This window comes from Somniosus microcephalus, unplaced genomic scaffold, assembly GCF_052327205.1.
Source record: "Somniosus microcephalus isolate GS21.2 unplaced genomic scaffold, FLI_Smic_1.0 unresolved_chr2, whole genome shotgun sequence".
NCBI lineage: Eukaryota > Metazoa > Chordata > Chondrichthyes > Squaliformes > Somniosidae > Somniosus > Somniosus microcephalus.
Window position 1 is genome coordinate 72,645,232 of NW_028225180.1, and position 26,678 is coordinate 72,671,909.

Below are 26,678 nucleotides of genomic sequence, written 5' to 3' on the forward strand. Positions count from 1 at the left end.
TGGGTGAGATGGGTGCAGGGTGAGATGGGTGCAGGGTGAGGTGGGTGCAGGGTGAGGTGGGTGCTGGGTGAGGTGGGTGCTGGGTGAGGTGGGTGCAGGGTGAGGTGGGTGCTGGGTGAGATGGGTGCAGGGTGAGGTGGGTGCTGGGTGAAGTGGGTGCTGGGTGAAGTGGGTGCTGGGTGAGGTGGGTGCTGGGTGAGGTGGGTGTAGGGTGGGGTGGGTGTAGGGTGAGGTGGGTGTAGGGTGAGGTGGGTGTAGGGTGAGGTGGGTGTAGGGTGAGGTGGGTGTAGGGTGAGGTGGGTGCTGGGTGAGGTGGGTGTAGGGTGAGGTGGGTGAAGGGTGAGGTGGGTGTAGGGTGAGGTGGGTGCTGGTTGAGGTGGGTGCTGGGTGAGATGGGTGCTGGGTGAGGTAGGTGCTGGGTGAGGTAGGTGCTGGGTGAGGTGGGTTCTGGGTGAGATGGGTGCTGGGTGAGGTGGGTGCTGGGTGAGGTGGGTGCAGGGTGATTGTTTGTGTTAGAGAATGGAGTGGATGGTAGATGTTCCCTGCTGTACGATGACTGGTTCTGCGGAGATTGGTTGCCGGTGACTGCTTGCAAAGTGACTGGTTGCCCGGTAACTGGTTGTTTGGTGACGCTGTGTGATGTCTTGTTCCCCAGTAGTTGGTTGGTGCGACGAGTGGTTTGCCCGGAGGTTTGTTGCCCGGTGACTGGTTGGCCGATGACGCTGTGCGATGAGTGGTTGCCTGGAGACTGGTTGCCCGGAGTCTGGTTTCCCGGAGTCTGGTTGCCCGGAGTATGGTTGCCCGGTGAAGCTGTGCGACGAATGGTTGCCCTGAGACTGGTTACCCGGTGATGCTGTGCGACGAGTGGTGCTCGGAGGCTGGTTGCCTGGTGACTGGTTGCCTGGTGACGCTGTGTGACGAGTGGTTGCCTGGAGACTGGTTGCCCGGAGTCTGGTTTCCCGGAGTCTGGTTGCCCGGAGTATGGTTGCCCAGAGACTGGTTGCCTGGAGTCTGGTTTGCCGATGACGCCGTGCGACGAGTGGTTGCCTGGAGACTGGTTGCCCGGAGTCTGGTTGCCCGGAGTCTGGTTTCCCGGAGTGTGGTTGCCCGGAGTGTGGTTTCCTGGAGTCTGGTTGCCCGGAGTGTGGTTTCCTGGAGCCTGGTCACCCGGAGTGTGGTTGCCCGGAGTGTGGTTGCCCAGAGATTAGTTGCCCTGGGACCGGTTGCCTGGAGTCTGGTTGCCCGGAGTCCGGCCATCCAGTCTGAGCCTTTTATTCATTTGCCTTGCAGCCTGGATGTGTCCGTGTTGCATATATATGTGGAGTGTGAGAGATTGCATCCCCTCTTCCACTATTTGAAGGGGCTTTGTTTCTGTGATGTCACCAGGTGCCTCGAACAGAGTGATGTCACAGGAGGAGGAGCATGTTTCTGTGACGTCATTGAGTGCTGACATCACAGTAGAAGTGTGTATCTGTAAAGTCATTGGGCACAGTGACATCACAGGAGGAGCGTGTGTCTGTAACGTCATTGGGCACGGTGACATCACAGGAGGAGCGTGTGCCTGTAACATCAGTGGGCATGGTGACATCACAGGAGGAGCGTGTGTATGTAACATCATTGGGCGTGGTGCCATCACAGGAGGAGTGTGTATCTGTAACATTATTGGGCATGGTGACATCACAGGAGGAGCATGTGTCTGTAACATCATCGGGCATGGTGACATCACAGGAGGAGTGTGTGTCTGTAACATCATTGGGCACGGTGACATCACAGGAGGAGCGTGTGTCTGTGACATCATTGAGCACGGTGACACCACAGGAGGAGCGTGTGTCTGTGACATCATTGGGCATGGTGATATCACAGGAAGAGCGTGTGTCTGTAATGTCATTGGGCACGGTGACATCACAGGAGGAGTGTGTGCCTGTAACATCATTGGGCATGGTGACATCACAGGAGGAGCATGTGTCTGTAACATCATTGGGCGTGGTGACAGCACAGGAGGAGCGTGTGTCTGTAACATCACTGGGCACGATGACATCACAGGAGGAGCGTGTGTCTGTGACATCATTGGGCATGGTGACATCACAGGAGGAGCGTGTGTCTGTGACATCATTGAGCACGGTGACACCACAGGAGGAGCGTGTGTCAGTGACATCATTGGGCATGGTGATATCACAGGAGGAGCGTGTGTCTGTAATGTCATTGGGCACGGTGACATCACAGGAGGAGTGTGTGTCTGTAACATCATTGGGCACGGTGACATCACAGGAGGAGCGTGTGTCTGTAACATCATTGGGCGTGGTGACAGCACAGGAAGAGTGTGTGTCTGTAACATCATTGGGCACGATGACATCACAGAAGGAGCGTGTGTCTGTGACATCATTGGGCATAGTGACATCACAGGAGGAGCGTGTGTCTGTAACATCATTGGACATGGTGACGCCACAGGAGGAGCGTGTGTCTGTGACATCATTGGGTGTGGTGACATCACAGGAGGAGCGTGTGTCTGTGACATCATTGGGCATGGTGACGCCACAGGAGGAGCGTGTGTCTGTGACATCATTGGGCACGGTGACATCACAGGAGGAGCGTGTGTCTGTGACATCTCCGGGCGCGGTGACATCACAGGAGGAGCGTGTGTCCGTGAGGTCGAGGGGCGCGGTGACATCACAGCAAGAGCGTGTGTCTGTGACATCCCCGGGCGCGGTGACATCACAGGACTAGCGTGTGTCTGTGACGTCAAGGGGCGTGGTGACATCACAGGAGGAGCGTGTGTCCGTGACGGTCGAGGGACGCTGTGACATCTGTGGAAAACTGCGTTCCTGTGACTTGGGGGGGAGGGGGACGCGGTGACATCAGAGGAAAACCGCGTGACGTCACTGCAGCTGCAGCTTTCAGTGACGTCATCGTGGGAGGGGGGGTTTGCGGAGGGGGGGTTGCGGGGGCGGGTGACGTCGGCGGACGCGGTGACGCCAGCGCGTTGTTTTGATGACGCCAGGCGCCCAGGCCCAGTCCGGGAGCTGCGGACCCGCGGCCTCTCCCGACCGCCGCCACCGCCTCGCCCAGCCCAGCACTCTGGCCTCTTCGTCGGACTCGGAGCCCGGTGGAGCGTCGTCTCCGCCGCCCAGGAAGAAGCAGCGAGTGTCGGCCAGCGGGCCCGGGCCCCGCCGTCGCCGCCGCCTCACCGCCTCCACCATGCAGCAGCAGCAGCAGGCCGCCCCGGCCCCCAGCACCAACGGGGCCCCCGGCCGCACCACCACCACAGACGGCCTCCTCCTCCTCCTCCTCCCCACCCGTCAGCACCGCCGCACACAACGGACAGCTGCCTCACCCCGGCCCGGGGGGCAGCCAGTCTCACCCTGGGCCCGGACTCGGACCCGCCGCCAACACCAGCACCAGCAGCACCGCCGCCGGCCGCAAGAAGAAGCGCCTGTCCCGGGCCGACGAGGACGTGATCCGGCTGATCGGCCAACACCTCCGGGGCCTGGGCTTCCAGTGGGTAACAGGGGGGAATGGGGAGAGGGTGTGTGATCCCCCTTTGTACGGGGGGTGGGATCCCCCTTTATACGGGGGGGGGGGTGTGATCCCCCTTTATAGGGGGGGGTGTGATCCCCCTTTATAGGGGGGGGGTGTGATCCCCCTTTATAGGGGGGGGGTGATCCCCCTTTATAGGGGGGGGGTGATCCCCCTTTATACGGGGGGGGTGTGTGATCCCCCTTTATACGGGGGGGAGGTGTGATCCCCCTTTATACGGGGGGGGGTGTGATCCCCCTTTATAGGGGGGGGGTGATCCCCCTTTATACGGGGGGGGGTGTGATCCCCCTTTATACGGGGGGGGGGTGATCCCCCTTTATACGGGGGGGGGGTGATCCCCCTTTATACGGGGGGTGTGTGATCCCCCTTTATACGGGGGGGGGGTGTGATCCCCCTTTATACGGGGGGGGGTGTGATCCCCCTTTATACGGGGGGTGTGATCCCCCTTTATACGGGGGGGGGTGATCCCCCTTTATACGGGGGGGGGGGTGATCCCCCTTTATACGGGGGGGGGGGGTGTGATCCCCCTTTATACGGGGGGGGTGATCCCCCTTTATACGGGGGGGGGTGATCCCCCTTTATACGGGGGGGGGTGTGATCCCCCTTTATACGGGGGGGGTGTGATCCCCCTTTATACGGGGGGGGGTGTGATCCCCCTTTATACGGGGGGGGGTGTGATCCCCCTTTATACGGGGGGGGGTGTGATCCCCCTCTTTATACGGGGGGGGGGTGTGATCCCCCTTTATACGGGGGGGGGTGTGATCCCCCTTTATACGGGGGGGGGTGTGATCCCCCTTTATACGGGGGGGGGTGTGATCCCCCTTTATACGGGGGGGGTGTGATCCCCCTTTATACGGGGGGGGGTGTGATCCCCTTTATACGGGGGTGTGTGATCCCCTTTATACGGGGGGGGGGGGGTGATCCCCCCTTTATACGGAGGGGGGGGTGTGATCCCCCTTTATACGGGGGGGGTGTGATCCCCCTTTATACGGGGGGGGGATGGTGTGATCCCCCTTTATACGGGGGGGGGGTGATCCCCCTTTATACGGGGGGGGGGTGATCCCCCTTTATACGGGGGGGGGTGATCCCCCTTTATACGGGGGGGGTGATCCCCCTTTATACGGGGGGGGGGTGATCCCCCTTTATACGGGGGGGGGGGTGATCCCCTTTATACGGGGGTGTGTGATCCCCTTTATACGGGGGGGGGGTGATCCCCCTTTATACGGGGGGGGGGTGATCCCCCTTTATACGGGGGGGGGGGTGATCCCCTTTATACGGGGGTGTGTGATCCCCTTTATACGGGGGGGGTGATCCCCCTTTATACGGGGGGGGGTGATCCCCCTTTATACGGGGGGGGGTGATCCCCCTTTATACGGGGGGGGGGGTGATCCCCTTTATACGGGGGTGTGTGATCCCCTTTATACGGGGGGGGTGATCCCCCTTTATACGGGGGGGGGTGATCCCCCTTTATACGGGGGGGGCGATCCCCCTTTGTACGGGGGGGGGTCCCCCCTTTGTACAGGGGGGCGATCCCCCTTTATACGGGGGGGGCGATCCCCCTTTGTACGGGGGGGGTGCGATCCCCCTTTGTACGGGGGGGGGTGCGATCCCCCTTTGTACGGGGGGGGGTGCGATCCCCCTTTGTACGGGGGGGGGGGGCGATCCCCCTTTATACGGGGGGGGCGATCCCCCCTTTATACGGGGGTGCGATCCCCCTTTATACGGGGGGGGGCGCGATCCCCCTTTATACGGGGGGGGGCGCGATCCCCCTTTGTAGGGGGGGCGCGATCCCCCTTTGTAGGGGGGGCACGATCCCCCTTTGTAGGGGGGGGGCTCCATCCCCCTTTGTACAGGGGTGCGCGATCCCCTTTATACGGGGGGTGTGTGATCCCCCTTTCTACGGGGGGGGGTGATCCCCCTTTATACCGGGGGGGGGTGCAATCCCCCTTTATACGGGGGGGTGTGATCCCCCCTTTGTACGGGGGGGGGTCCCCCTTTGTACAGGGGGGCGATCCCCCTTTGTACGGGGGGGTGTGCGATCCCCTTTGTACGGGGGGTGTGCGATCCCCTTTGTACGGGGGGTGTGCGATCCCTCTTTGTACGGGGGGTGTGCGATCCCCCTTTGTACGGGGGGTGTGCGATCCCCTTTGTACGGGGGGTGTGCGATCCCCTTTGTACGGGGGGTGTGCGATCCCTCTTTGTACGGGGGGGTGTGCGATCCCCCTTTGTACGGGGGGTGTGCGATCCCCCTTTGTACGGGGGGTGTGCGATCCCCCCTTTGTACGGGGGGGTGTGCGATTCCCCCTTTGTACGGGGGGTGTGCGATCCCCCCTTTGTACGGGGGGTGTGCGATTCCCCCTTTGTACGGGGGGTGTGCGATTCCCCCTTTGTACGGGGGGTGTGCGATTCCCCCTTTGTACGGGGGGTGTGCGATTCCCCCTTTGTACGGGGGGGTGTGCGATCCCCCTTTGTACGGGGGTGTGTGCGATCCCCCTTTGTACGGGGGTGTGTGCGATCCCCCTTTGTACGGGGGTGTGCGATCCCCCTTTGTACGGGGGGTGTGCGATCTCCCCCTTTGTACGGGGGGTGTGCGATCCCCCTTTGTACGGGGGGTGTGCGATCCCCCCTTTGTACGGGGGGTGTGCGATCCCCCCTTTGTACGGGGGGTGTGCGATCCCCCTTTGTACGGGGGGTGTGCGATCCCCCTTTGTACGGGGGGTGTGCGATTCCCCCTTTGTACGGGGGGTGTGCGATCCCCCTTTGTACGGGGGGGTGTGCGATCCCCCTTTGTACGGGGGGGTGTGCGATCCCCTTTGTACGGGGGTGTGTGCGATTCCCCCTTTGTACGGGGGGTGTGCGATCCCCCCTTTGTACGGGGGGTGTGCGATTCCCCCTTTGTACGGGGGGTGTGCGATCCCCCTTTGTACGGGGGGTGTGCGATTCCCCCTTTGTACGGGGGGTGTGCGATTCCCCCTTTGTACGGGGGGTGTGCGATCCCCCTTTGTACGGGGAGGGGTGCGATCCCCCTTTGTACGGGGGGGGGTGCGATCCCCCTTTGTACGGGGGGGGGGTGCGATCCCCCTTTGTACGGGGAGGGGTGCGATCCCCCTTTGTACGGGGGGTGTGCGATCCCCTTTGTACGGGGGGTGTGCGATTCCCCCTTTGTACGGGAGGTGTGCGATCCCCTTTGTACGGGGAGGGGTGCGATCCCCCTTTGTACGGGGGGGGTGCGATCCCCCTTTGTACGGGGGTGTGTGCGATCCCCCTTTGTACGGGGAGGGGTGCGATCCCCCTTTGTACGGGGGGGTGTGCGATCCCCCTTTGTACGGGGGGTGTGCGATCCCCCTTTTTACGTGGGGGGGGTGCGATCCCCCTTTGTAACGGGGGGGGTGCGATCCCCCTTTGTATGGGGGGTGTGCGATCCCCCTTTGTACGGGGGGGGGGTGCGATCCCCCTTTGTACGGGGGGGGGTGCGATCCCCCTTTGTACGGGGGGGGTGCGATCCCCCTTTGTACGGGGGGGGTGCGATCCCCCTTTGTACGTGGGGGGGGTGCGATCCCCCTTTGTACGTGGGGGGGGTGCGACCCCCCTTTGTACGGGGGGGGGGTGCGATCCCCCTTTGTACGGGGGGGGGTGCGATCCCCCTTTGTACAGGTTGGGGTGGTTGGGGCTGTGATCCCCATTGTATGTTGGGTGGCCTGTGATTCTCTTTGGACCAGGGTTGGATGGACTGGTATTCCCTTCCCCCAAGTTATTCACTTTGGTAGGAAGAACAGAAAAACAGAATAGTTTTTAAATGTTGAGAAACTGTTAAAGGTTGGTCTACAGAGAGGTTACGGTGTCCTCGCACAGGAAACACAGAGAGTTTGCCTGCCAGTACAGCAAACAGCAAGGAAGGCAAATTACATGTTGGCCTTTATTGCAAGGAGGTTGAATTACATGAGTAAGGAAGACTTCCTACAATTGTACAAGGCTTTGATGAGACCACACCTGGAGGACTGTGCACAGTTTTGGTCTCCTTATCTGAGGAAGCTTATACTTGCCTGAGGGGCAATACAACAAAGGTTCGCCAGATTGATTCCTGGAATGAGGGGGTTCTCCTATGAGGAGAGATTGTGTACATTCGGCCGATATTCTCCGGAGCTTAGAAGAGTGAGAGGTAATGGCATGTGCCAGAGGACTGGAGAACCGCTAATGTAGTACCATTATTCAAGAAGGGTAGTAGGGATAAACCAGGGAATTACAGGCCAGTGAGCCTAACATCAGTGGTAGGGAAATTGTTGGAAAAAATTCTGAGGGACAGAATTAGTCTCCACTTGGAGAGGCAAGGATTAATCAGGGATAGTCAGCATGGCTTTGTCAAGGGAAGATCATGTCTGACCAATCTGATTGAATTTTTCGAGGGGGTGACTAGGTGCGTGGATGAGGGTAGTGCAGTGGATGGGGTATACATGGATTTCAGTAAGGCTTTTGATAAAGTCCCGCATAGGAGACTGGTCAGGAAGGTAAGAGCCCATGGGATCCAGGGTGCCTTGGCACATTGGATCCAAAACTGGCTTAGTGGCAGAAGGCAGAGGGTGATGGTCAAAGGTTGTTTTTGTGAATGGAAGCCTGTGTCCAGTGGGGTACCGCAGGGATCGGTGCTGGGTCCCTTGCTGTTTGTGGTCTACATTAATGGTTTGGATGTGAATGTGAAAGGTATGATCAGTAAGTTCGCAGATGACACGAAAATTGGTGGGGTGGTAAATAGCGAGGAGGGTAGCCTCAGCCTACAGGACGATATAGATGGGTTGGTCAGATGGGTGGAACAGTGGCAAATTGAATTTAACCCTGAAAAGTGTGAGCTGATGCATTTTGGAGGGACTAACAAGGCAAGGGAATACACAATGAATGGTAAGTTCCAAGGAAAGACAGAGGATCAGAGGGACTTTGGTGTGCATGTACATAGATCCCTGAAGGCAGCAGAACAGGTGGATAAGGTGGTTAAAAAGGCATATGGGATACTTGCCTTCATTAGCTGAGGCATAGAATATAAGAGCAGGGAGGTTATGATGGAGCTGTACAAAACACTGGTTAGGCCACAGCTGGAATAGTGTGTGCAGTTCTGGTCGCCACACTATAGGAAGGATGTGATTGCTTTGGAGAGGGTGCAGAGGAGATTCACCAGGATGTTACCTGGGCTGGAGCGCTTCAGCTATGAAGAGAGACTGGACAGGCTGGGGTTGTTTTCCTTGGAGCAGAGAAGGCTGAGGGGGGACCTGATTGAGGTGTACAAAATTATGAGGGGCATAGATAGGGTGGATAGAAAGGAACTTTTCCCCTTAGTAGAGGGGTCAATAACAAAGGGGCATAGATTCAAGGTAAGGGGCAGGAGGTTTAGAGGGGATTTGAGGAGGAACTTTTACACCCAGAGGGTGGTTGGAATCTGGAACTCACTGCCTGAAAGGGTGGTCGAGGCAGGAACCCTCACAACATTCAAGAAGCATTTGGATGAGCACTTGAAATGCCATAGCATACAAGGCTACGGACCAAGTGCTGGAAAATGGGATTAGAATAGACAGGGCTTGATGGCCGGCGCGGACACGATGGGCTGAAGGGCCTCTTTCTATGACTCTAAACATACAAGATTCTGAGGGGGATTGACAGGGGAGATGTTGAGAGTCTGGAACAAAGGGTTGGCTATTCTTCAGTCAGACGGTTGTGAATCTTTTGGAAATCGCTACATCAGAGGGCTGTGGATGCTCGTTAGTTGAGTATATTCAGGGCTGAGACAGATGGATTTTTGGGCTCTATGGGAATCAAGGGATATGGAGAAAGTGGAGTGGAGGTCGAAGACCAGCCAACATCTTATTGAATAGCGAAACAGACTTGTGGGGCCATCTGCGCTACTCCTGCTCCTAATTCCTAAGTTGTTATGTTCTAGGAGAATTGGTGTGTCTTATATCTCCCTGATAGAGCGTTGGATAGAAGGTGATTCCCTTTGTACCAGGGTTGGATGGACTGTGATTCCCTTTGTACCAGGGTTGGATGGACTGTGATTCCCTTTGTACCAGGGTTGGATGGACTGTGATTCCCTTTGTACCAGGGTTGGATGGACTGTGATTCCCTTTGTACCAGGGTTGGATGGACTGTGATTCCCTTTGTACCAGGGTTGGATGGACTGTGATTCCCTTTGTACCAGGGTTGGATGGATTGTGATTCCCTTTGTACCAGGGTTGGATGGACTGTGATTCGCTTTGTACCAGGGTTGGATGGACTGTGATTCCCTTTGTACCAGGGTTGGATGGACTGTGATTCCCTTTGTACCAGGGTTGGATGGACTGTGATTCGCTTTGTACCAGGGTTGGATGGACTGTGATTCGCTTTGTACCAGGGTTGGATGGACTGTGATTCCCTTTGTACCAGGGTTGGATGGACTGTGATTCCCTTTGTACCAGGGTTGGATGGACTGTGATTCCCTTTGTACCAGGGTTGGATGGCCTGTGATTCACTTTGTACCAGGGTTGGATGGACTGTGATTCCCTTTGTACCAGGGTTGGATGGACTGTGATTCCCTTTGTACCAGGGTTGGATGGACTGTGATTCCCTTTGTACCAGGGTTGGATGGACTGTGATTCGCTTTGTACCAGGGTTGGATGGACTGTGATTCCCTTTGTACCAGGGTTGGATGGACTGTGATTCCCTTTGTACCAGGGTTGGATGGACTGTGATTCGCTTTGTACCAGGGTTGGATGGACTGTGATTCACTTTGTACCAGGGTTGGATGGACTGTGATTCCCTTTGTACCAGGGTTGGATGGACTGTGATTCCCTTTGTACCAGGGTTGGATGGACTGTGATTCACTTTGTACCAGGGTTGGATGGACTGTGATTCCCTTTGTACCTGGGTTGGATGGACTGTGATTCCCTTTGTACCAGGGTTGGATGGACTGTGATTCCCTTTGTACCAGGGTTGGATGGACTGTGATTCGCTTTGTACCAGGGTTGGATGGACTGTGATTCCCTTTGTACCAGGGTTGGATGGACTGTGATTCACTTTGTACCAGGGTTGGATGGACTGTGATTCCCTTTGTACCAGGGTTGGATGGACTGTGATTCCCTTTGTACCAGGGTTGGATGGACTGTGATTCCCTTTGTACCAGGGTTGGATGGACTGTGATTCCCTTTGTACCAGGGTTGGATGGACTGTGATTCCCTTTGTACCAGGGTTGGATGGACTGTGATTCCCTTTGTACCAGGGATGGATGGACTGTGATTCACTTTGTACCAGGGTTGGATGGACTGTGATTCACTTTGTACCAGGGTTGGATGGACTGTGATTCCCTTTGTACCAGGGTTGGATGGACTGTGATTCGCTTTGTACCAGGGTTGGATGGTCTGTGATTCCGTTTGTACCAGGGTTGGATGGACTGTGATTCCCAATGTACCAGGGTTGGATGGACTGTGATTCACTTTGTACCAGGGTTGGATGGACTGTGATTCCCTTTGTACCAGGGTTGGATGGACTGTGATTCACTTTGTACCAGGGTTGGATGGACTGTGATTCCCTTTGTACCAGGGTTGGATGGACTGTGATTCGCTTTGTACCAGGGTTGGATGGTCTGTGATTCCGTTTGTACCAGGGTTGGATGGACTGTGATTCCCTTTGTACCATAAGAACATAAGAAATAGGAGCAGGAGTAGGCCAATCGGCCCCTCGAGCCTGCTCCGCCATTCAATAAGATCATGGCTGATCTGATCCTAACCGCCAATCCACTATCACAGAACCATCTCCTGAATCTAACAGAATTAGACACACGAAATAGGAGCAGGATCAGGCTACACGGCCCCTGGGCCCGCTCCGCTACCCACAGGACCATGACCGATCCGAACCGAGACTCATGTCCAAATTCCTGCCCGCTCCCCGTAACCTTTAATTCCCTTTACTTCTAGGAAACTGTCTATTTCGGTTTTAAATTTATGTAATGATGTAGCTTCTACAGCTTTTTGGGGCAGCATATTCCATGGACCTACCACCCTCTGAGTGAAGTAGTTCCTCCTCATTTCAGTTTTGAAAGAGCAGCCCCTTATTCTAAGACTACGCCCCCCAGTTCTAGTTTCACCCATCATCGGGAACATCTTCCCCGCATCCACCCGATCCGACCCCTTCACAATCTTATATGTTTCAATAAGATCGCCTCAGGGTTGCATGGACTGTGATTCCCTTTGTACCAGGGTTGGATGGACTGTGATTCCCTTTGTACCAGGGTTGGATGGACTGTGATTCCCTTTGTACCAGGGTTGGATGGACTGTGATTCCCTTTGTACCAGGGTTGGATGGACTGTGATTCCCTTTGTACCAGGGTTGGATGGACTGTAATTCGCTTTGTACCAGGGTTGGATGGACTGTGATTCCCTTTGTACCTGGGTTGGATGGACTGTGATTCCCTTTGTACCAGGGTTGGATGGACAGTGATTCCCTTTGTACCAGGGTTGGATGGACTGTGATTCCCTTTGTACCAGGGTTGGATGGACTGTGATTCCTTTTGTACCAGGGTTGGATGGACTGTGATTCCCTTTGTACCAGGGTTGGATGGACTGTGATTCCCTTTGTACCAGGGTTGGATGGACTGTGATTCCCTTTGTACCAGGGTTGGATGGACTGTGATTCACTTTGTACCAGAGTTGGATGGACTGTGATTCCCTTTGTACCAGGGTTGGATGGACTGTGACTCACTTTGTACCAGGGTTGGATGGACTGTGATTCACTTTGTACCAGGGTTGGATGGACTGTGATTCCCTTTGTACCAGGGTTGGATGGACTGTGATTCCCTTTGTACCAGGGTTGGATGGACTGTGATTCCCTTTGCACGATGGTTTTATGGACTGTGATTCGCTTTGTACCAGGGTTGGATGGACTGTGATTCCCTTTGTACCTGGGTTGGATGGACTGTGATTCACTTTGTACCAGGGTTGGATGGACTGTGATTCCCTTTGCACCAGTGTTGGATGGACTGTGATTCGCTTTGTACCAGGGTTGGATGGACTGTGATTCCCTTTGTACCAGGGTTGGATGGACTGTGATTCCCTTTGTACCAGGGTTGGATGGACTGTAATTCGCTTTGTACCAGGGTTGGATGGACAGTGATTCCCTTTGTACCAGGGTTGGATGGACTGTGATTCCCTTTGTACCAGGGTTGGATGGACTGTGATTCCTTTTGTACCAGGGTTGGATGGACTGTGATTCCCTTTGTACCAGGGTTGGATGGACTGTGATTCCCTTTGTACCAGGGTTGGATGGACTGTGACTCACTTTGTACCAGGGTTGGATGGACTGTGATTCACTTTGTACCAGGGTTGGATGGACTGTGATTCCCTTTGTACCAGGGTTGGATGGACTGTGATTCCCTTTGTACCAGGGTTGGATGGACTGTGATTCCCTTTGCACGATGGTTTTATGGACTGTGATTCGCTTTGTACCAGGGTTGGATGGACTGTGATTCCCTTTGTACCAGGGTTGGATGGACTGTGATTCACTTTGTACCAGGGTTGGATGGACTGTGATTCCCTTTGCACCAGTGTTGGATGGACTGTGATTCGCTTTGTACCAGGGTTGGATGGACTGTGATTCCCTTTGTACCAGGGTTGGATGGACTGTGATTCCCTTTGTACCAGGGTTGGATGGACTGTGATTCACTTTGTACCAGGGTTGGATGGACTGTGATTCCATTTGTACCAGGGTTGGATGGACTGTGATTCGCTTTGTACCAGGGTTGGATGGACTGTGATCTCCTTTGTACCAGGGTTGGATGGACTGTGATTCCCTTTGTACCAGGGTTGGATGGACTGTGATTCACTTTGTACCAGGATTGGATGGCCTGTGATTTCCTTTGTACCAGGGTTGGATGGACTGTGATTCCCTTTGTACCAGGGTTGGATGGACTGTGATTCACTTTGTACCAGGATTGGATGGCCTGTGATTTCCTTTGGACCAGTGTTGGATGGACTGTGATTCCCTTTGTACCAGGGTTGGATGGACTGTGATTCACTTTGTGCCAGGGTTGGATGGACTGTGGTTCCTTTTGTACCAGGGTTGGATGGACTGTGATTCCCTTTGTACCAGGGTTGGATGGACTGTGATTCCCTTTGTACCAGGGTTGGATGGACTGTGATTCCCTTTGTACCAGGGTTGGATGGACTGTGATTCACTTTGTACCAGGGTTGGATGGACTGTGATTCCATTTGTACCTTGGTTGGATGGACTGTGATTCGCTTTGTACCAGGGTTGGATGGACTGTGATCTCCTTTGTACCAGGGTTGGATGGACTGTGATTCCCTTTGTACCAGGGTTGGATGGACTGTGATTCCCTTTGTACCAGGATTGGATGGCCTGTGATTTCCTTTGTACCAGGGTTGGATGGACTGTGATTCCCTTTGTACCAGGGTTGGATGGACTGTGATTCACTTTGTACCAGGATTGGATGGCCTGTGATTTCCTTTGGACCAGTGTTGGATGGACTGTGATTCCCTTTGTACCAGGGTTGGATGGACTGTGATTCACTTTGTGCCAGGGTTGGATGGACTGTGGTTCCTTTTGTACCAGGGTTGGATGGACTGTGATTCCCTTTGTACCAGGATTGGATGGCCTGTGATTCGCTTTGTACCAGGATTGGATGGACTGTGATTCCCTTTGTACCAGGGTTGGATGGACTGTGATTCACTTTGTGCCAGGGTTGGATGGACTGTGGTTCCTTTTGTACCAGGGTTGGATGGACTGTGATTCCCTTTGTACCAGGGTTGGATGGACTGTGATTTGCTTTGTACTAGGGTTGGATGGACTGTGATTCGCTTTGTACCAGGGTTGGATGGACTGTGATCTCCTTTGTACCAGGGTTGGATGGACTGTGATTCCCTTTGTACCAGGGTTGGATGGACTGTGATTCCTTTTGTACCAGGGTTGGATGGACTGTGGTTCCTTTTGTACCAGGGTTGGATGGACTGTGATTCGCTGTGTACCAGGGTTGGATGGACTGTGATTCCGTTTGTACCAGGGTTGGATGGACTGTGATTCTGTTTGTACCAGGGTTGGAAGGACTGTGATTCCGTTTGTACCAGGGTTGGATGGACTGTGATTCCGTTTGTACCAGGGTTGGATGGACTGTGATTCCCTTTGTACCAGGGTTGGACGGACTGTGATTCGCTTTGTACCAGTGTTGGATGGACTGTGATTCCCTTTGTACCAGGGTTGGATGGACTGTGATTCCCTTTGTACCAGGGTTGGATGGACTGTGATTCGCTTTGTACCAGGGTTGGATGGACTGTGATTCCCTTTGTACCAGGGTTGGATGGATTGTGATTCCCTTTGTACCAGGGTTGGATGGACTGTGATTCCCTTTGTACCAGGGTTGGATGGACTGTGATTCCCTTTGTACCAGGGTTGGATGGACTGTGATTCCCTTTGTACCAGGGTTGGATGGACTGTGATTCCCTTTGTACCAGAGTTGGATGGACTGTGATTCCCTTTGTACCAGGGTTGGATGGACTGTGATTCGCTTTGTACCAGGGTTGGATGGACTGTGATTCCCTTTGTACCAGGGTTGGATGGACTGTGATTCCCTTTGTACCAGGGTTGGATGGACTGTGATTCACTTTGTACCAGGGTTGGATGGACTGTGATTCCCTTTGTACCAGGGTTGGATGGACTGTGATTCGTTTTGTACCAGGGTTGGATGGACTGTGATTCACTTTGTACCAGGGTTGGATGGCCTGTGATTCCCTTTGTACCAGGGTTGGATGGACTGTGATTTGCTTTGTACCAGGGTTGGATGGACTGTGATTCACTTTGTACCAGGGTTGGATTGACTGTGATTCCCTTTGTACCAGGGTTGGATGGACTGTGATTCGCTTTGTACCAGGGTTGGATGGACTGTGATTCGCTTTGTACCAGGGTTGGATGGACTGTGATTCCCTTTGTACCAGGGTTGGATGGACTGTGATTCGCTTTGTACCAGGGTTGGATGGACTGTGATTCCCTTTGTACCAGGGTTGGATGGACTGTGATTCCCTTTGTACCAGGGTTGGATGGACTGTGATTCCCTTTGTACCAGAGTTGGATGGACTGTGATTCCCTTTCTACCAGGGTTGGATGGACTGTGATTCGCTTTGTACCAGGGTTGGATGGACTGTGATTCCCTTTGTACCAGGGTTGGATGGACTCTGATTCACTTTATGCCAGGGTTGGATGAACTGTGATTCCTTTTCTCCCAGGGTTGGATGGACTGTGGTTCCTTTTGTACCAGGGTTGGATGGACTGTGATTCCCTTTGTACCAGGGTTGGATGGACTGTGATTCGCTTTGTACCAGGGTTGGATGGACTGTGATTCCCTTTGTACCAGGGTTGGATGGACTGTGATTCGCTGTGTACCAGGGTTGGATGGACTGTGATTCCGTTTGTACCAGGGTTGGATGGACTGTGATTCCGTTTGTACCAGGGTTGGATGGACTGTGATTCCGTTTGTACCAGGGTTGGATGGACTGTGATTCCCTTTGTACCAGGGTTGGATAAACTGTGATTCCCTTTGTACCAGAGTTGGATGGACTGTGATTCGCTTATTACCTGGGTTGGATGGACTGTGATTCGCTTTGTACCAGGGTTGGATGGACTGTGATTCGCTTTGTACCAGGGTTGGATGGACTGTGATTCCCTTTGTACCAGAGTTGGATGGACTGTGATTCCCTTTGTACCAGGGTTGGATGGACTGTGATTCGCTTTGTACCAGGGTTGGATGGACTGTGATTCCCTTTGTACCAGGGTTGGATGGACTGTGATTCCCTTTGTACCAGGGTTGGATGGACTGTGATTCACTTTGTACCAGGGTTGGATGGACTGTGATTCCCTTTGTACCAGGGTTGGATGGACTGTGATTCGCTTTGTACCAGGGTTGGATGGACTGTGATTCACTTTGTACCAGGGTTCGATGGCCTGTGATTCCCTTTGTACCAGGGTTGGATGGACTGTGATTTGCTTTGTACCAGGGTTGGATGGACTGTGATTCACTTTGTACCAGGGTTGGATTGACTGTGATTCCCTTTGTACCAGGGTTGGATGGACTGTGATTCGCTTTGTACCAGGGTTGGATGGACTGTGATTCGCTTTGTACCAGGGTTGGATGGACTGTGATTCCCTTTGTACCAGGGTTGGATGGACTGTGATTCGCTTTGTACCAGGGTTGGATGGACTGTGATTCCCTTTGTACCAGGGTTGGATGGACTGTGATTCCCTTTGTACCAGGGTTGGATGGACTGTGATTCCCTTTGTACCAGAGTTGGATGGACTGTGATTCCCTTTCTACCAGGGTTGGATGGACTGTGATTCGCTTTGTACCAGGGTTGGATGGACTGTGATTCCCTTTGTCCCAGGGTTGGATGGACTGTGATTCCCTTTGTACCAGGGTTGGATGGACTGTGATTTGCTTTGTAACATGGTTGGATGGACTGTGATTCCCTTTGTACCAGTGTTGGATGGACTGTGATTCACTTTGTACCAGGGTTGGATGGACTGTGATTCGCTTTGTACCAGGGTTGGATGGACTGTGATTTGCTTTGTACCAGGGTTGGATGGACTGTGATTCGCTTTGTACCAGGGTTGGATGGACTGTGATTCACTTTGTACCAGGGTTGGATGGACTGTGATTCGCTTTGTACCAGGGTTGAATGGACTGTGATTCACTTTGTACCAGGGTTGGATGGACTGTGATTTGCTTTGTACCAGGGTTGGATGGACTGTGATTCCCTTTGTACCAGGGTTGGATGGACTGTGATTCGCTTTGTACCAGGGTTGGATGGACTGTGATTCCCTTTGTACCAGGGTTGGATGGACTGTGATTTGCTTTGTACCAGGGTTGGATGGACTGTGATTCGCTTTGTACCAGGGTTGGATGGACTGTAATTCACTTTGTACCAGGGTTGGATGGACTGTGATTCCCTTTGTACCAGGGTTGGATGGACTGTGATTCCCTTTGTACCAGAGTTGGATGGACTGTGATTCCCTTTGTACCAGGGTTGGATGGACTGTGATTCGCTTTGTACCAGGGTTGGATGGACTGTGATTCACTTTGTACCAGAGTTGGATGGACTGTGATTCCCTTTGTACCAGGGTTGGATGGACTGTGATTCGCTTTGTACCAGGTTTGGATGGACTGTGATTCGCTTTGTACCAGGGTTGGATGGACTGTGATTCCCTTTGTACCAGAGTTGGATGGACTGTGATTCGCTTATTACCTGGATTGGCTGGACTGTGATTCCATTTGTACCAGGGTTGGATGGACTGTGATTCGCTTTGTACCAGGGTTGGATGGAGTGTGATCTCCTTTGTACCAGGGTTGGATGGAGTGTGATTCGCTTTGTACCAGGGTTGGATGGACTGTGATTCCCTTTGTACCAGGATTGGATGGCCTGTGATTTCCTTTGTACCAGGGTTGGATGGACTGTGATTCCCTTTGTACCAGGGTTGGATGGACTCTGATTCACTTTATGCCAGGGTTGGATGAACTGTGATTCCTTTTCTCCCAGGGTTGGATGGACTGTGGTTCCTTTTGTACCAGGGTTGGATGGACTGTGATTCCCTTTGTACCAGGGTTGGATGGACTGTGATTCGCTTTGTACCAGGGTTGGATGGACTGTGATTCCCTTTGTACCAGGGTTGGATGGACTGTGATTCGCTGTGTACCAGGGTTGGATGGACTGTGATTCCTTTTGTACCAGGGTAGGATTGACTGTGATTCACTTTGTACCAGGGTTGGATGGACTGTGATTCCCTTTGTACCAGGGTTGAATTGACTTTGATTCCTTTTGTACCAGGGTTGGAGGGACTGTGATTCCCTTTGTACCAGGGTTGGATGGACTGTGATTCTCATTGTACCAGGGTTGGATGGACTGTGATTCGCTTTGGACCAGTGTTGGATGGACTGTGATTCCCTTTGTACCAGGGTTGGATGGACTGTAATTCCCTTTGTACCAGGGTTGGATGGACTGTGATTTGCTTTGTACCAGGGTTGGATGGACTGTGATTCCCTTTGTACCAGGGTTGGATGGACTGTGATTCGCTTTGGACCAGTGTTGGATGGACTGTGATTCCCTTTGTCCCAGGGTTGGATGGACTGTGATTCCCTTTGTACCAGGGTTGGATGGACTGTGATACCCTTTGTACCAGGGTTGGATGGACTGTGATTCCCTTTGTACCAGGGTTGGATGGACTGTGATTCCCTTTGTACCAGGGTTGGATGGACTGTGATTCCCTTTGTACCAGGGTTGGATGGACTGTGATTCGCTTTGTACCAGGGTTGGATGGACTGTGATTCACTTTGTACCAGGGTTGGATGGACTGTGATTCCCTTTGTCCCAGGGTTGGCTGGACTGTGATTCACTTTGTCCCAGGGTTGGATGGACTGTGATTCACTTTGTACCAGGGTTGGATGGACTGTGATTCACTTTGTCCCAGGGTTGGACGGACTGTGATTCCCTTTGTACCAGGGTTGGATGGACTGTGATTCGCTTTGGACCAGTGTTGGACGGACTGTGATTCCCTTTGTACCAGGGTTGGATGGACTGTGATTCGCTTTGTACTATGGTTGGATGGACTGTGATTCCCTTTGTACCAGGGTTGGATGGACTGTGATTCGCTTTGGACCAGTGTTGGACGGACTGTGATTCCCTTTGTACCAGGGTTGGATGGACTGTGATTCGCTTTGTACCAGGGTTGGATGGACTGTGATTCGCTTTGTACCAGGGTTGGATGGACTGTGATTCGCTTTGTACCAGGGTTGGATGGACTGTGATTCGCTTTGTACCAGGGTTGGATGGACTGTGATTCGCTTTGTACCAGGGTTGGATGGACTGTGATTCCCTTTGCACCAGGGTTGGATGGACTGTGATTCCCTTTGTACCAGGGTTGGATGAACTGAGATTCCCTTTGTACCAGGGTTGGATGGACTGTGATTCGCTTTGTACCAGGGTTGGATGGACTGTGATTCCCTTTGTACCAGGGTTGGACGGACTGTGATTCCCTTTGTACCAGGGTTGGATGGACTGTGATTCGCTTTGGACCAGTGTTGGACGGACTGTGATTCCCTTTGTACCAGGGTTGGATGGACAGTGATTCGCTTTGTACTATGGTTGGATGGACTGTGATTCCCTTTGTACCAGGGTTGGATGGACTGTGATTCGCTTTGGACCAGTGTTGGACGGACTGTGATTCCCTTTGTACCAGGGTTGGATGGACTGTGATTCGCTTTGTACCAGGGTTGGATGGACTGTGATTCGCTTTGTACCAGGGTTGGATGGACTGTGATTCGCTTTGTACCAGGGTTGGATGGACTGTGATTCGCTTTGTACCAGGGTTGGATGGACTGTGATTCGCTTTGTACCAGGGTTGGATGGACTGTGATTCGCTTTGTACCAGGGTTGGATGGACTGTGATTCGCTTTGTACCAGGGTTGGATGGACTGTGATTCGCTTTGTACCAGGGTTGGATGGACTGTGATTCGCTTTGTACCAGGGTTGGATGGACTGTGATTCCCTTTGTACCAGGGTTGGATGGACTGTGATTCGCTTTGTACCAGGGTTGGATGGACTGTGATTCCCTTTGTACCAGGGTTGGATGGACTGTGATTCCCTTTGTACCAGGGTTGGATGGACTGTGATTCACTTTGTACCAGGGTTGGATGGACTGTGATTCACTTTGTACCAGGGTTGGATGGACTGTGATTCCCTTTGTACCAGGGTTGGATGGACTGTGATTTCCTTTGTACCAGGGTTGGATGGACTGTGATTCCCTTTGTACCAGGATTGGATGGCCTGTGATTCCCTTTGCACCAGGGTTGGATGGACTGTGATTCCCTTTGTACCAGGGTTGGATAGACTGTGATTCCCGTTGTACCAGGGTTGGATGGACTGTGATTCCTTTTGTACCAGGGTTGGATGGACTGTGATTCGCTTTGTACCAGGGTTGGATGGACTGTGATTCTCTTTGTACTATAGTTGGATGGACTGTGATTCCCTTTGTACCAGGGTTGGATGGACTGTGATTCACTTTGTACCAGGGCTGGATGGACTGTGATTCACTTTGTACTAGTGTTGGATGGACTGTGATTCCCTTTGTACCAGGGTTGGATGGACTGTGAATCCCTTTGTACCAGTGTTGGATGGACTGTGATTCGCTTTGTACCAGGGTTGGATGGACTGTGATTTACTTTGTACCAGGGTTGGATGGACTGTGAATCCCTTTGTACCAGGGTTGGATGGACTGTGATTCGCTTTGTACCAGGGTTGGATGGACTGTGATTTACTTTGTACCAGGGTTGGATGGACTGTGATTCCCTTTGTACCAGGGTTGGATGGACTGTGAATCCCTTTGTACCAGGGTTGGGTGGACTGTGATTAACTTTGTACCAGGGTTCGATGGACTGTGATTCCCTTTGTACCAGGGTTGGATGGACTGTGATTCCCTTTGTACCAGGGTTGGATGGACTGTGATTTGCTTTGTACCAGGGTTGGATGGACTGTGATTCGCTTTGTACCAGGGTTGGATGGACTGTGATTCGCTTTGTACCAGGGTTGGATGGACTGTGATTCCCTTTGTACCAGGGTTGGATGGACTGTGATTCCCTTTGTACCAGGGTTGGATGGACTGTGAATCCCTTTGTACCAGGGTTGGATGGACTGTGATTAACTTTGTACCAGGGTTCGATGGACTGTGATTCCCTTTGTACCAGGGTTGGATGGACTGTGATTCCCTTTGTACCAGGGTTGGATGGACTGTGATTCCCTTTGTACCAGGGTTGGATGGACTGTGATTCCCTTTGTACCAGGGTTGGATGGACTGTGATTAACTTTGTACTAGTGTTGGATGGACTGTGAATCCCTTTGTACCAGGGTTGGATGGACTGTGATTAACTTTGTACCAGGGTTCGATGGACTGTGATTCCCTTTGTACCAGGGTTGGATGGACTGTGATTAACTTTGTACTCGTGTTGGATGGACTGTGATTCCCTTTGTACCAGGGTTGGATGGACTGTGATTTGCTTTGTACCAGGGTTGGATGGACTGTGATTCCCTTTGTACCAGGGTTGGATGGACTGTGATTCGCTTTGTACCTTGGGTTGGATGGACTGTGATTCCCTTTGTACCAGGGTTGGATGGACTGTGATTCGCTTTGTACCAGGGTTGGATGGACTGTGATTCATTTTGTACCAGGGTTGGATGGACTGTGATTCGCTTTGTACCTGGGTTGGATGGACTGTGATTCCCTTTGTACCAGGGTTGGATGGACTGTGATTCCCTTTGTACCAGGGTTGGATGGACTGTGATTCATTTTGTACCAGGGTTGGATGGACTGTGATTCGCTTTGTACCTGGGTTGGATGGACTGTGATTCCCTTTGTACCAGGGTTGGATGGACTGTGATTCCCTTTGTACCAGGGTTGGATGGACTGTGATTCCCTTTGTACCAGGGTTTGATGGACTGTGATTCGCTTTGTACCAGGGTTGGATGGACTGTGATTCTCTTTGTACTATAGTTGGATGGACTGTGATTCCCTTTGTACCAGTGTTGGATGGACTGTGATTCCCTTTGTACCAGGGTTGGATGGACTGTGATTCACTTTGTACCAGGGCTGGATGGACTGTGATTCCCTTTGTACTAGTGTTGGATGGACTGTGAATCCCTTTGTACCAGTGTTGGATGGACTGTGAATCCCTTTGTACCAGTGTTGGATGGACTGTGATTCCCTTTGTACCAGGGTTGGATGGACTGTGAATCCCTTTGTACCAGTGTTGGATGGACTGTGATTCACTTTGTACCAGGGTTGGATGGACTGTGATTCCCTTTGTACCAGGGTTGGATGGACTGTGATTCACTTTGTACCAGGGTTGGATGGACTGTGATTTGCTTTGTACCAGGGTTGGATGGACTGTGATTCCCTTTGTACCAGGGTTGGATGGACTGTGATTCCCTTTGTACCAGTGTTGGATGGACTGTGATTCGCTTTGTACCAGGGTTGGATGGACTGTGATTCGCTTTGTACTATGGTTGGATGGACTGTGATTCCCTTTGTACCAGGGTTGGATGGACTGTGATTCGCTTTGGACCAGTGTTGGACGGACTGTGATTCCCTTTGTCCCAGGGTTGGATGGACTGTGATTCACTTTGTCCCAGGGTTGGATGGACTGTGATTCACTTTGTACCAGGGTTGGATGGACTGTGATTCACTTTGTCCCAGGGTTGGACGGACTGTGATTCCCTTTGTACCAGGGTTGGATGGACTGTGATTCGCTTTGGACCAGTGTTGGACGGACTGTGATTCCCTTTGTACCAGGGTTGGATGGACTGTGATTCGCTTTGTACTATGGTTGGATGGACTGTGATTCCCTTTGTACCAGGGTTGGATGGACTGTGATTCGCTTTGGACCAGTGTTGGACGGACTGTGATTCCCTTTGTACCAGGGTTGGATGGACTGTGATTCGCTTTGTACCAGGGTTGGATGGACTGTGATTCGCTTTGTACCAGGGTTGGATGGACTGTGATTCGCTTTGTACCAGGGTTGGATGGACTGTGATTCGCTTTGTACCAGGGTTGGATGGACTGTGATTCCCTTTGCACCAGGGTTGGATGGACTGTGATTCCCTTTGTACCAGGGTTGGATGAACTGAGATTCCCTTTGTACCAGGGTTGGATGGACTGTGATTCGCTTTGTACCAGGGTTGGATGGACTGTGATTCCCTTTGTACCAGGGTTGGATAGACTGTGATTCCCTTTGTACCAGGGTTGGATGGACTGTGATCCCTTTGTACCAGGGTTGGATGGACTGTGATTCCCTTTGTACCAGGGTTGAATTGACTGTGATTCGCTTTGTACCAGGGATGGATGGACTGTGATTCCCTTTGTGCGAGGGTTGGATGGACTGTGATTCCCTTTGTACCAGGGTTGGATGGACTGTGATTCCCTTTGTACCAGGGTTGGATGGACTGTGATTCGCTTTGTACCAGGGTTGGATGGACTGTGATTCCCTTTGTACCAGGGTTGGATGGACTGTGATTCCCTTTGTACCAGGGTTGGATGGACTGTGATTCACTTTGTACCAGGGTTGGATGGACTGTGATTCACTTTGTACCAGGGTTGGATGGACTGTGATTCCCTTTGTACCAGGGTTGGATGGACTGTGATTCCCTTTGTACCAGGGTTGGATGGACTGTGATTCCCTTTGTACCAGGGTTGGATGGACTGTGATTCACTTTGTACCAGGGTTGGATGGAGTGTGATTCGCTTTGTACCAGGGTTGGATGGACTGTGATTCCCTTTGTACCAGGGTTGGATGGACTGTGATTCCCTTTGTACCAGGGTTGGATGGACTGTGATTCGCTTTGTACCAGGGTTGGATGGACTGTGATTCCCTTTGTACCAGGGTTGGATGGACTGTGATTTCCTTTGTACCAGGGTTGGATGGACTGTGATTCCCTTTGTACCAGGATTGGATGGCCTGTGATTCCCTTTGCACCAGGGTTGGATGGACTGTGATTCCCGTTGTACCAGGGTTGGATGGACTGTGATTCCTTTTGTACCAGGGTTGGATGGACTGTGATTCGCTTTGTACCAGGGTTGGATGGACTGTGATTCTCTTTGTACTATAGTTGGATGGACTGTGATTCCCTTTGTACCAGGGTTGGATGGACTGTGATTCACTTTGTACCAGGGCTGGATGGACTGTGATTCACTTTGTACTAGTGTTGGATGGACTGTGATTCCCTTTGTACCAGGGTTGGATGGACTGTGAATCCCTTTGTACCAGTGTTGGATGGACTGTGATTCGCTTTGTACCAGGGTTGGATGGACTGTGATTTACTTTGTACCAGGGTTGGATGGACTGTGAATCCCTTTGTACCAGGGTTGGATGGACTGTGATTCGCTTTGTACCAGGGTTGGATGGACTGTGATTTACTTTGTACCAGGGTTGGATGGACTGTGATTCCCTTTGTACCAGGGTTGGATGGACTGTGAATCACTTTGTACCAGGGTTGGGTGGACTGTGATTAACTTTGTACCAGGGTTCGATGGACTGTGATTCCCTTTGTACCAGGGTTGGATGGACTGTGATTCCCTTTGTACCAGGGTTGGATGGACTGTGATTCCCTTTGTACCAGGGTTGGATGGACTGTGATTAACTTTGTACTAGTGTTGGATGGACTGTGAATCCCTTTGTACCAGGGTTGGATGGACTGTGATTAACTTTGTACCAGGGTTCGATGGACTGTGATTCCCTTTGTACCAGGGTTGGATGGACTGTGATTAACTTTGTACTCGTGTTGGATGGACTGTGATTCCCTTTGTACCAGGGTTGGATGGACTGTGATTTGCTTTGTACCAGGGTTGGATGGACTGTGATTCCCTTTGTACCAGGGTTGGATGGACTGTGATTCATTTTGTACCAGGGTTGGATGGACTGTGATTCGCTTTGTACCTTGGGTTGGATGGACTGTGATTCCCTTTGTACCAGGGTTGGATGGACTGTGATTCGCTTTGTACCAGGGTTGGATGGACTGTGATTCATTTTGTACCAGGGTTGGATGGACTGTGATTCGCTTTGTACCTGGGTTGGATGGACTGTGATTCCCTTTGTACCAGGGTTGGATGGACTGTGATTCCCTTTGTACCAGGGTTGGATGGACTGTGATTCATTTTGTACCAGGGTTGGATGGACTGTGATTCGCTTTGTACCTGGGTTGGATGGACTGTGATTCCCTTTGTACCAGGGTTGGATGGACTGTGATTCCCTTTGTACCAGGGTTTGATGGACTGTGATTCGCTTTGTACCAGGGTTGGATGGACTGTGATTCTCTTTGTACTATAGTTGGATGGACTGTGATTCCCTTTGTACCAGTGTTGGATGGACTGTGATTCCCTTTGTACCAGGGTTGGATGGACTGTGATTCACTTTGTACCAGGGCTGGATGGACTGTGATTCCCTTTGTACTAGTGTTGGATGGACTGTGAATCCCTTTGTACCAGTGTTGGATGGACTGTGAATCCCTTTGTACCAGTGTTGGATGGACTGTGATTCCCTTTGTACCAGGGTTGGATGGACTGTGAATCCCTTTGTACCAGTGTTGGATGGACTGTGATTCACTTTGTACCAGGGTTGGATGGACTGTGATTCCCTTTGTACCAGGGTTGGATGGACTGTGATTCACTTTGTACCAGGGTTGGATGGACTGTGATTTGCTTTGTACCAGGGTTGGATGGACTGTGATTCCCTTTGTACCAGGGTTGGATGGACTGTGATTCCCTTTGTACCAGTGTTGGATGGACTGTGATTCGCTTTGTACCAGGGTTGGATGGACTGTGATTCGCTTTGTACTATGGTTGGATGGACTGTGATTCCCTTTGTACAAGGGTTGGATGGACTGTGATTCGCTTTGGACCAGTGTTGGACGGACTGTGATTCCCTTTGTACCAGGGTTGGATGGACTGTGATTCGCTTTGTACCAGGGTTGGATGGACTGTGATTCGCTTTGTACCAGGGTTGGATGGACTGTGATTCGCTTTGTACCAGGGTTGGATGGACTGTGATTCGCTTTGTACCAGGGTTGGATGGACTGTGATTCGCTTTGTACCAGGGTTGGATGGACTGTGATTCCCTTTGCACCAGGGTTGGATGGACTGTGATTCCCTTTGTCCCAGGGTTGGATGAACTGAGATTCCCTTTGTACCAGGGTTGGATGGACTGTGATTCGCTTTGTCCCAGGGTTGGATGGACTGTGATTCCCTTTGTACCAGGGTTGGATGGACTGTGATTCCCTTTGTACCAGGGTTGGATGGACTGTGATTCCCTTTGTACCAGGGTTGGATGGACTGTGATTCCCTTTGTACCAGGGTTGAATTGACTGTGATTCGCTTTGTACCAGGGATGGATGGACTGTGATTCCCTTTGTGCGAGGGTTGGATGGACTGTGATTCCCTTTGTACCAGGGTTGAATTGACTGTGATTCGCTTTGTACCAGGGATGGATGGACTGTGATTCCCTTTGTGCGAGGGTTGGATGGACTGTGATTCCCTTTGTACCAGGGTTGGATGGACTGTGATTCCCTTTGTACCAGGGTTGGATGGACTGTGAT

At 52.4% G+C, this 26,678-nt stretch overlaps 1 protein-coding gene across 1 annotated transcript in view; it reads left to right on the forward strand.

The window, feature by feature from the left end:
* Window positions 1-2,346: 2,346 nt before the first annotated feature.
* LOC147092807 (uncharacterized) overlaps window positions 2,347-26,678 on the forward strand; it is a 76,367-nt gene continuing 52,035 nt past the window's right edge. The window contains exons 1-2 of the mRNA XM_085975691.1: window positions 2,347-2,643; window positions 2,999-3,495. Coding sequence (XP_085831817.1) covers window positions 2,347-2,643; window positions 2,999-3,495 — 794 coding nt within the window. The remainder of the gene's footprint in view (window positions 2,644-2,998; window positions 3,496-26,678) is intronic.